The 10452-nt window shown below is 54.1% G+C and overlaps 7 protein-coding genes across 7 annotated transcripts; 3 read left to right on the top strand and 4 right to left on the bottom strand.

Annotated features, from left to right (window-relative positions):
• Window positions 1-129: 129 nt before the first annotated feature.
• CTAM01_07196 (ribosomal protein L33) lies at window positions 130-503 on the bottom strand (the record flags this gene model as incomplete). The annotated part of the gene is made up of 3 exons (XM_060523221.1): window positions 130-176; window positions 293-409; window positions 491-503. The coding sequence occupies 3 exons, from the start codon at window positions 501-503 to the stop codon at window positions 130-132; spliced, it is 177 nt and encodes a 58-aa protein (XP_060381959.1).
• Window positions 504-1975: 1472 nt separating this feature from the next.
• On the top strand, window positions 1976-2449 carry CTAM01_07195 (uncharacterized protein; the record flags this gene model as incomplete). The annotated part of the gene is made up of 1 exon (XM_060523220.1): window positions 1976-2449. The coding sequence occupies one exon, from the start codon at window positions 1976-1978 to the stop codon at window positions 2447-2449; it is 474 nt and encodes a 157-aa protein (XP_060381958.1).
• A 761-nt stretch (window positions 2450-3210) lies between these two features.
• CTAM01_07194 (aminotransferase class I and II) lies at window positions 3211-4728 on the top strand (the record flags this gene model as incomplete). The annotated part of the gene is made up of 2 exons (XM_060523219.1): window positions 3211-3616; window positions 3677-4728. 2 exons carry the CDS (start codon window positions 3211-3213, stop codon window positions 4726-4728), a joined length of 1458 nt encoding a protein of 485 aa, XP_060381957.1.
• A 567-nt stretch (window positions 4729-5295) lies between these two features.
• On the bottom strand, window positions 5296-6875 carry CTAM01_07193 (26S proteasome subunit RPN7; the record flags this gene model as incomplete). Its single annotated transcript, XM_060523218.1, has 3 exons — window positions 5296-5494; window positions 5554-6359; window positions 6417-6875. 3 exons carry the CDS (start codon window positions 6873-6875, stop codon window positions 5296-5298), a joined length of 1464 nt encoding a protein of 487 aa, XP_060381956.1.
• Window positions 6876-7577: 702 nt separating this feature from the next.
• On the top strand, window positions 7578-9035 carry CTAM01_07192 (mRNA capping enzyme; the record flags this gene model as incomplete). The annotated part of the gene is made up of 1 exon (XM_060523217.1): window positions 7578-9035. The coding sequence occupies one exon, from the start codon at window positions 7578-7580 to the stop codon at window positions 9033-9035; it is 1458 nt and encodes a 485-aa protein (XP_060381955.1).
• Window positions 9036-9351: 316 nt separating this feature from the next.
• Window positions 9352-9462, bottom strand: CTAM01_07191 (uncharacterized protein; the record flags this gene model as incomplete). Its single annotated transcript, XM_060523216.1, has 1 exon — window positions 9352-9462. One exon carries the CDS (start codon window positions 9460-9462, stop codon window positions 9352-9354), a length of 111 nt encoding a protein of 36 aa, XP_060381954.1.
• A 161-nt stretch (window positions 9463-9623) lies between these two features.
• On the bottom strand, window positions 9624-10043 carry CTAM01_07190 (uncharacterized protein; the record flags this gene model as incomplete). Its single annotated transcript, XM_060523215.1, has 1 exon — window positions 9624-10043. One exon carries the CDS (start codon window positions 10041-10043, stop codon window positions 9624-9626), a length of 420 nt encoding a protein of 139 aa, XP_060381953.1.
• Window positions 10044-10452: the final 409 nt, after the last annotated feature.

Here is a 10452-nt window from a genome sequence, read left to right as displayed (position 1 = left end):
GACTGCAGGTTGATGATGTACAGTTCATCCATGTGGTCTTCGAGCCCCAATCGTATGCCGCCGTGAACGCCGTTTATGGTGATATCAGTGTTGTTACATATGGTGTTGGTATATCGAGAGTGCGCAGGCTCATTTTCCCTTCTTCTTCTGCTCCAAGAAAAGCACCTTTCGCCGAACTATGAATACGTTAGCCCTGTTATCCCCATCTCCATCTCATGGTATGTATCGATTGGCGCTCGCCCTGGAGACGAGCACCACGTGTGTCGAACCGAGGAGAAAGGGGTCGGCATACTGATTGGGTCGTATTTCAGCAAGCTCATGGGTGTTGCTGTTCGGAGACGCTTGACAGTGTAGAAGTAACCAGTCGCGGCCATGGACAAGAGCCGGACGATCATGACACGGGACTTCGCTGTTGGACACAATCAATTAGCTTGGTGATTTGAAGGAAAGCAGGCAGTGCGCTTGAATGAAGTTCAGCGGGGTTGCATACCTTTCTTGGCCATCTTGAAGGGGAGTTTGCGCCGCTCGCGTTGGATAGCTTGAGGCTTGGACACGGGTGGACGGGATAGCTTCGCAGTATGGAGACTGGAATTTTGCGGGTGGTGAGAGACTGTCGGCGAAAAAAGGGCCGTTCACCGAGATCTGCGTGTCGGTGAGATTTCGGTGTAGTGGACGTGTACTCCAGCATCGCTCGATCTCACCAGATGGTGCCAGCTGGCAAGAAGACACCCATTCGATCGCCTGTCAGTAGATAAACTAGTCTCACTCACTTCTCCTTGAATATCTATCAATAGGAACTTTGCGACGTGATGTTAGTCAAGTGATACATCTTGGAAAGAAGCCAAGCAAAGAGGGGCTAAATGAACCATGGCCGATTGAGGGACTGTAGCACCTTGTAACGTGAGTATCCATACCATGGAACTGCAGCTCGGCTTATGCCAGCCTCCAGCGGTCAAGCTGCGCGGTCAGAAGTCTATGAGATCGTAATCCGAGCAACTGAGATGTTGGTTGGTGGATCTCGTTCAGGGTCCTTTCTCGGTCAATAGCTCTATCCCCGTTGGGGGCCCAGCAACGTTTTTAGAGCTTGCAGGGACCTGGGCACGAAGCGTCACCGCCAACGATGCCTTTTCCCATGTTCGGACGGTGATGGTCTACGACATTCTGGGTTTGGGCTGCTGGAGCTTAGGTGGGATTCTTCTTTTTCTTTGCGCGCCGTTCCCTGCACGCGGCCCTTTTTTCTTGAGGACGAGCCCGCAGTTTAATCGCGAATATCTAGCCACCCCCGACTCCCCCGAGTGGTGGTTCGCCCGCCGACGCCGGGCTTTGAAGGGGTGTGGGCAAAGTGGTTATCTCGCAGCTCGGGTCGCGTTTCTCAACAGATGGGCAGGGCCGTGGCCGTGGCCGGAGAAAGCAGCAGTAGCAGCGGCAGGATGGTGAGGAGGAAGGAGGGTGGGCAGGGCGTAATAATTGGCGTGAGCAGGCAGGATAGGTAGACAAATAAAGAGGAAAGGACATCCCATTCTGTTCCTGTCCTGCCTGCTTTCATGAAGAGTGGTGGTTCAGGAAGGCGTGCACTTTCCCGCGTCGTGGTTCTGAGACTTTCATTTCGCCGTCGATCGACTGCTTTCCTTTTTTCGCATTCTCAGCTAAACGAGATACGTACTTGACGATCCGGAACCGCCTCCATACCGCCGAGAGCAGACGGCGTTTCGTCGTGGAATTCTCTTTCTTCGACACTTTTCGAGTCTCGCATTTCCAGTAACGGAGAATACCAACCGACCCACCGAATACACCGTACACCGAAGCGGCGATTCTCTCTACGAAACACTACATTTGATACGCCAGCCGATCAGCACAATACGTTCGACGATGGCGGCGAACAGAGTGGCTTGCACTGCGGCCAGGTCGCTGGGAGCACCGAAGAGTCAGGCTGCCGCGAGCCAAGTGCGATTGATGAGCAGCGTAGGCAGATCAAATGGTACGTCGCAATGCTGGGCGAATTTTGCTCCCAACTGCTTCAACAAATTCTGTTTGCTTCACATGGGTGTTTGTTCCCAGCCCTGTTCACAAACCAAAAACCATTCCTGTATCGTTGAAAGTGAAAGGTTGGTGCAGCTCGAAGCTATCCCAAGCTCGCTTGTCCAGCACCGCTCAAACGGGACAGCTCCCGTCCAAGCTACCTGACGATTTCCTCCCCCACCTGTTTTCACTCGCCAGCTTACACCGTACGCCACGTCTCTTTATTCGCCATCCTTCACCGAACAAACGGACAAGGCACTTGATCATTTTGCTTTCAAGTTCGATCAAGCGCGCTTTACTCCCACGTGGACCCCCACACTTTCCATTCTCTTGCGGCATGGGCAATTGGAGTTTTTTCATCAAGGCGTCGAGGACTCGGAAACACCCTGGCGGGAGAATCCGTAGAAGCTCTAGCCTCTGGGCGCGCTGACCGGCTTCCCCCTTGTCCTGCCGTCACCGGTTTCGGACACAGGCCTTTGAGGCGAACCCGCGCCAAACACGACCGGGTCTGATCCACGTCTTCGTCTACGACTCACCAGCAAGTGCTCGGCTGGCGTCCCGCACTGGAGGGGGCAAACACAGCCCGTCATGGAAGCCATCCCGCAGCAGCACAGAAACGATGCCACGCAGGGTCATGTCTCGTGCCCCCGAGGTCACAGTACCAGCCTAAGTAGGCTGGCGACTGTCAGAGTTATTGAATAAGAGCTTCTGCATCGGACGATGACAGGAAGAAGATGCGCTGATTTCCTGTCAACTTTGCCGTCTTGTTCTTCCCTCTGTCCGTTTAATCCATCAACTAAACATTGCGCACTGTTGTAACGGCCCCCGCGTCCGAGACTTGGTTGCTTGTCGATTGCCCTTCGTTGACGAAGAGCTAAATAAATAGCACTTGAGGTGGCTGCGTACGTTTTCAGGGTTTTCTTGAGACTCATTCTTCTTACCTTTTCTCTCAGCATTTCCAACTCCTTTTCTTCTTTGCTCGGCTCTTCCCCGTGTTATCGATCCCAGTCCAGGTGTTTTTCTACCTTGATCTCCACTGTTGCGCGGCAGAAGCCCTTTTACTAACTTTTATATGACTCTTGCACAGATACCCCGCGGTCCCCTAAGATCTTCCTCTCCAATACCCCGCCATCTCAAAGGCAACTTTTCTTCAGCAGCAGCAACAGCCGTTCGTCACCCCACCATCGAACCATGTCTACCACACCGAGCCGTCGGCTGAATGTGCACAACATCAACCAGCATGTTGTTGCTGCCGAGTACGCCGTTCGCGGCGAGTTGGCCGTGAAGTCGGAGGAATACCGAGCGAAGCTGTCCAAGGGCGACAAGGACCTCCCCTTTGACGCCGTTATCTCGGCCAACATCGGCAACCCCCAGCAGCTCGACCAGAAGCCCATCACCTTCTTCCGCCAGGTTGTCAGTCTTCTCGAGAACCCCCTGCTTCTCGAGCACGAGGATGTTTTGCAGAACCAGCTCGGATACAAGAGCGATGCCATCGCTCGCGCCAAGTTCCTCTTGAGCAAGGTCGGCTCTGTTGGCGCCTACAGTGCCAGTGCTGGTGTTCCCGCTATTAAGGAGAGCATTGCAAAGTTTATTGAGCGTATGTCCTCATCTGCCTTCACCTTGGGCCGAGTGTGAAAACTGACAAAGATCTCTGCAGGCCGCGACGGATTCCCCGCCGATCCCGCCCACATTTACCTCTCTGGCGGTGCCTCTTCCGGAGTCAACACCCTTCTTCACATCATCGCCCAGAACGCTCAAAGCGGTGTTCTTGTGCCCATTCCTCAATACCCTCTCTACACCGCAACGCTATCAGTTCTCAACGCCACCTGCGTTCCCTACTACCTCGACGAGGCCGCGGGCTGGGGTACCGACCTGAACACCATCAAGGCTGCCTACGAGAAAGCCACCTCCGAAGGCACCGATGTCCGCGCTATTGTCATTATCAACCCCGGCAACCCTACCGGTGCCTCCCTGTCTGAGGATGACATTCGCGCCGTCTACGACTACGCTGCGGAGAAGCAGCTTGTGGTGATGGCTGACGAAGTCTACCAGACCAACGTCTTCGTTGGCAAGTTCCACTCCTTCAAGAGCGTTCTGCGCAAGCTGCAGAAGGAGACCCCTGGCAAGTACGACGGTGTCGAACTCGCTTCCCTGCACTCTATTTCCAAGGGTATGGTCGGCGAGTGCGGTCACCGCGGCGGCTACTTCGAGCTCGTCAACTTCGACCCCGAGGTCGAGGCCAACATTTACAAGTTCGTCTCCATCACCCTCTGCGCTCCCGTCATCGGCCAGTGCATCGTCGAGCTCATGGTCAACCCCCCCAAGGAGGGCGAGCCGAGCTACGAGCTGTACAAGAAGGAGTACGACGGCATCTTCAACGGCCTCAAGGAGCGCGCCACCGCCCTCCACAAGGCCTTTGACCAGATGGAGGGCGTCGAGTGCGGCGCGCCCCAGGGCTCCATGTACCTGTTCCCCACCATCAAGCTTCCCGCAAAGGCCACCGAGGCTGCCCAGAAGGAGGGCCGCACCGCCGACGAGTTCTACTGCATGCGCATGCTCGAGGCCACCGGCGTCTGCGTCGTTCCTGGCAGCGGGTTCGGTCAGAAGGAGGGCACCCTGCACTTCCGCACTACTTTCCTCGCCCCCGGCACCGACTGGGTCGGCCGCATCATCAACTTCCACAAGGACTTCATTGAGAAGTATCGGTAAGCGAGTTTGGTGCAGCAGCTAGTCGATTTTTCTTGTGCGGGGACCTTGAAGGTGCGAGGTGGCCTGTCGCGTTGGATGATAGCGCGGCTGGGAATACCTAGGTATGAAACGAACGAATTTGCGTAGTCTTTTTCCGGAACCACGTATCCAGGGCGGATAAAAGCAGATATCGATGAGCACGTACGAGGCGTAGGGTAGATATCTCGTTTGTTTTAGCAAGATCTCTGGGATTTGGCAGGTGTCGATGACACTTTATGAGCATAGCTTGCGAGAATAGAAAGATTCCGCTCCCATCAATTCTGCATCCAGACCTTTCACAGTCATCTCATGTGGGCCTCGGCCAAGCCAAGATTCCTCAAATTGGCTTGTCTAATCCGCAGGTATCATACAGAGAGTTATTGTAGTAGCACACATTTGCTTGCCCCAATCCCCGGTTTCTATTCGCCGCCTGCCGTTTCTAGCTCGCGCCTTTCAAAGTCCCAAGCCTGACTAAGGGACACACGATTGTAAAAGCATTGTGGTAAAAAGCTCTCCGTCATTCTTCCAGTCGCCTCGCTCTTTGGCTGATTATGCCCGCTCGCTTCCTCTCAAACGCACAGCCTGGCCGTACTTCTGGAGCTTGGTGATGAGCTGATCGCCCTGGCGGACGACGTCCTGGTACTGCTTGTTCTTGTCGTCGGGGCGGTTGGTCTCGATGACGCCCTTGCCGCTGACGCGGTCGATTGTGCAGGGGATGCGACCCGCTGCGATGAACTTGGCGAGGTCACTGGAGATGAAGTTAGATGTCTGATCTGACCGATGCAGCTGAAAGGGAGAGAATCATACCGGTCCAGGAAGTCAACAGTGACGCCAAAGTCGGTCGCCATTGTCTCCAGGCCAACCACACGGTAGCTCTGGAGGAGCTGCTGGTAGGCGCGCAGACGCATCTCACGGATGAACCAGTTCTTGTGCTCGTGGAGGTAGCGGTCCTGGGTGAGGAACGACTCCTCAACCTGGGCGAGAGCCTGGAAGAAATACTTGTACTGGCCGTTGTACAGGCTGGAGACAAGCTGAGCCAAAGGCGAGAAGTCGATAGCCATCTCGGCCTCGGGCTGGTCGGTGCTTGTTCCGAGAGTTGTCAGGTTCACCGCCGTCTTGGCAGCGGCGGGCGGTGCGTCGTGCATGGCGTCGTCGGCACCGGGACCGGCGCTGAGAGCACCAGACAGAGCGAGGAGCTTGTCCTCTCCATCACCCAGAATGGCCTTGATCTCGGGGGCGTCGACAACCTTGCTCTTGAAGTCGACACGCTTCAGGGACACAGATCCGGCGAGAACGGAGTAGACGACGAGGGAGGAGTAGGTGCAGAGTTCGTAGCTGGTGAAGGTGGACAAGCTGTCGAGCAGGAGCGGGGCGGCCAAGTTGTATGACCGGACGGTCAAGAGGTAGATGCCCTCGTACGCCTTGAGACGGTTGCGACGATCCCAGTCACCACCGGACTCGACCAGGGTCTTTGCGCGCTCAACATGCTTCTTGACAAGAAGCTTGTCGCCGTAGAAGAGCCCCATGCGGATTATTGCGAGAACCAAGTCGATCTTGGTGCCCAGGATGCCGGTCTTCTCGAAAACGTCTTCGTATGCGGCGATCGCCCGGTCCTGTCAAAGGTGTCAGTCAGTGTTTCCTTGGTGAGTTGGTCGTCCTTCCAATCGCACCTTGTCACCGACTCTGGCCCAGAACTCCGCGCGCTTGCCCCGCGCGGCCTGAATCTCCGTCTCGCCAGCCTTCTCAACGGCCTCATCCTCTTCCTTTTGGAACTCTTCCAACTCCTTGTCGTTGTCGGCCTTCAGCTCTTGGTACCTGGCCTCATCCCAGGGTAGGTTGACTGCGGTGGGGGTGGTCTTGGTGGCAATCATGCCGGCCAGACTCGACTTCCGACTCAGCGGCTTGCCGGGGGTCTGACTGCCACCCTCGCCAACTTGGTTCAGAATACCCTCAAGGGGGTGTGCGAGGTACCGGTAGAGCGGTGCCATCTTGTGCTCGGTGATGGCATCATTGAGAGCTTTCGCAGCGGATTGTTGAGATGGCCGGGATGCGTAGGCGTTTGTGAGGGCGAAGACATGCTGGGCGAGAGGAAGGAGAGGGTACTTTGCGTACTGGGGTTCTGAGCCCATCTTGACGGTTGATTGTACGAAGGCGTCTGGAAAGGGTCGTGGTCGGTTGCTGAGGAGGGGAGAAATCAAAGAGGTTGAGGCTGCGGGATGGGTTACTGGGTGAGCAAGAGTGATGTCGTTGTATGGTGGTGTTTGGAGCTGGGAGCTCAGGAAAGCCCCCTGCAACCCGCAAGCGTCTGGCCAGAGGCTGACGTGATTGGTCTGCTGCCGGGGGTGAGCTTAGTCAAGCCAGCAAGGCTGCAGTGCGACACGTACCGGGCCTGCCTGCAAGCACGAGACAGCCCGCACTGCGCCTACCTACTTAATTGAAATGCCGAATTGCGTTCAAAATATTTCCATGTCAAGTTGGCTATATCCAAACATAAGCAGCATATATGAGGAGACAGCATAGTAATCATGAATATTGTTCTTTGGGTCCAGACTGAGAAAGAGCGTTCGTTTCTAACACCACACCTTCCGTACATTTAACGAATCCATAGGTGGGTTTTACCTTCCTCAGCAGGTACCCCAGTACACTCCCCCTACCTCTTGCGACGCTTCGCAACAGCAACTTCTGTTCCTCTCCAACAGTTCGCATCAACTTTCTCACACCCGTACTTTCACAATCAAATTCTGGAAACAAACACAACAGCCTGCAATCCCCCCGGGAGACGAGAATATTAGCCTTTACAAACAAAGAATTCTCACGTCTGATTCGAGACAATGGCGGGCTACGACGACGACGATTCGTACGAGCGAGAGTCTCATTCATACGACGCGAAGAAACGCAAAAGATCACAATCGCCCTCGAGAAACGGCAATTCCTCGCGAAGAGGCACCAAGCGCGAGGATGGAACCGATGAACTTCCCCAACCCTACAATGCGAAGGAGCTTCAGCCCGCTAAGCGCCGAGCCGTCTCTCCCTCCGAACAGCCTCGCAAGCAGAAGCGACCGGGTGCCCGAGCTCGCATATCCGAGTCTGAAAGAGAGGCCATCCGCCAGAGAGCACTCGACAGGGAGAAGGAGTTGGAAGCTGCGGCCCACGCTGCAGCTGAGCGTCAGCGCGGCACCAACAACGATGTCGTCACGCAGCATTACAACAGTGTACCAGAGCGCGGTAGGGACTGGAGACGAACCGACAGCAAGATCAAGGGCCTGCGCGCTTTCAACAACTGGATTAAGAGTTGCATCATTCAGAAGTTCTCGCCAGATGAAGACTACACCCCGGGCTCTCGTGAGCCGGGCGCAAAGGAGTTACTCGTGCTTGACGTCGGTTGTGGAAAGGGAGGTGACCTTGGCAAATGGCAGCAAGCACCTCAATCAGTAGAGCTCTACGTCGGTCTCGATCCTGCGGATATCAGCATCGACCAGGCTCGAGAGCGTTACCGCCAGATGGGTAGCCGCGGAGGCGGTGGCAGGGGTGGTAGAGGAGGATACAGGCGGCCACCTCCTCGGCTTTTCGAGGCACGCTTCCAGGTCAAGGACTGCTACGGCGAGAACATTGAGGACGTTGAGATCATCAGACAAGTCGGATTCGACACTAGCCCTCTCAGCCGACGAGGATTCGACGTGGTGAGCATGATGTTTTGCATGCACTATGCCTTCGAGACGGAGCAGAAGGCTCGGACCATGCTGCGCAACGTGGCAGGCTCATTGAAGAAGGGAGGTCGCTTGATCGGTTGTATCCCCAACTCTGACGTCCTTGGTGACCACGTTCGCAAGTTCAACGAGCAACAGGAAGAGAAAAAGAAGAAGGCCGCAGAGGAACCGCCGCAGGAAGCAGAGGAAGGCGAGTTGGAAGATGGCGAGGCAGACCAGTCGGCAGAGTGGGGCAATTCCATTTATCGAGTCCGATTCCCGGGCAAGACACCTGCAGATGGCGTCTTCCGCCCGGCATTCGGTTGGAAGTACAACTTCTTCCTCGATGAAGCTGTCGAAGAGGTCCCCGAGTATGTTGTGCCATGGGAAGTCCTCAGAGCTCTTGCTGAAGACTACAACCTCGAGTTGCAGTACCACAAGACCTTTATGGAGATTTGGGACGCGGAGAAGGATGACGAGACCTTGGGTCCTTTGAGTGAGAGAATGGGGGTTCGGGAACGCGGCGGTGGACGTCTCCTTGTTTCACCAGAGGAGTTGGAGGCGGCGAGCTTCTACACTGCTTTCTGCTTCTACAAGGTTTAAATAGGGGGAATTGGCATGAGGACATGAGTGTCAGGTCTAGTAGGGATTCTTAGGATATCTCTAGAATCTGGTTCAAAGTACGAATTTCGAGCTCGACATGGTCGCGAATAGGGCCAATTGTGTTGCTTTGACCAAGGCTCATTGTGGTACTGTACACTGGCCCCTCTTTGCATGCCATTCATCCCGATCCACAGATCCCTTCCCAGCCTGATCAGTCCAGCGTATCGGTATATTCGCGGCTGAACCGTCAATGGTAGGACGAAACCGTCAAACATCGCCATGAGCAACGCTCTGGTATGGTTCCCTGGGCTTCTTTTCAACAAATCGATAAACTTCGCTGAAAGTCTGCGTTCGTCCATCCACAGTTGTTGGCCAAGATCTTCACCCCACCAGTAGTCGGAGCCAAGACGATTGACATGGCGTCCATAAGCGTGGGCTTCTACAAGGAGTCTTAGTAGAGCCAGTGTATCGACCTGGGTCGCTGGCCAGCCGAGGCTAGTTGTCTTGGATGTGATGCCGATTTGGGGTTCAGCCGAAGGGTTGGATGCGTCGTGGACCTCGACACCGATCAACTTGTAGTCGCAGACCCTATTTCAAAGCCAGGCTCGGGGAGGGGCTCGACATACTCGCGTCAAGTACGCCGTTGTCGCCGTTGTGGCTCGTTGGGGGCCTGGTTGTTCTGGGGAGGGGCCTGGTTGTTATCTTCGCCCTCGTAGGGGGCCTAGTCGTTGCTCTTTGTCCCGTAGGGGTCGTTTGGGTCGTAGCAAGCTCGACATAGTCGTTATTGTACTCGGGACGACTGTCGCGTCGATTGAACAGTCGTGACTCGTTGGTCATGCTGGCACAAAAGCGTTCAATGATCTCGGCACTTTGTCGGTTTTGCGTAGCAATGGCCAGGCTCATCTCTGTCAGATGGCTGACGTTGGTCGCTTGAGAGTTCTGCTGTGGTGGCATTGGCCTCAGCATATGCCTCGGCATTCGCCAGTTTCCTGGTGGTCTGTCGCCCATTTTCTGACTTTTAGGATTTTGACTAGAGAAATTGAATGGAAAGAACGGTGGGTGAGAAGAAGAGAAAAATCACAACAAGATATCTTATCGAGACGACCTAGGAGGCAAGTGCTAAATATAGGTCCGATGGGAAGATAATGCTTTACTTTTAACCCCAGCTCTTTCCCTACTATTCTTCGTTCTTTACTTTTTAAAGAGTATTCTCTAGTGAATATATATAAAATAGAAGTGACAGTAGTGATAGTAGTAATAGTAGTAATAATAGTAATAGTAGTAATAGTAATAATAATAATAATAATAATAATAATAATAATAATAATAATAATAATAATAATAATAATAATAATAATAATAATAATAATAATAATAATAATAATAATAATAATAATAATAATAATAATAATAATAA

Source organism: Colletotrichum tamarilloi (genome assembly GCF_030869305.1).
Source record: "Colletotrichum tamarilloi strain Tom-12 chromosome Unknown Scaffold_22.1, whole genome shotgun sequence".
In the NCBI taxonomy this organism is placed as follows: Eukaryota; Fungi; Ascomycota; class Sordariomycetes; order Glomerellales; family Glomerellaceae; genus Colletotrichum; species Colletotrichum tamarilloi.
This window is presented reverse-complemented; position numbering and strand designations above follow the sequence as displayed.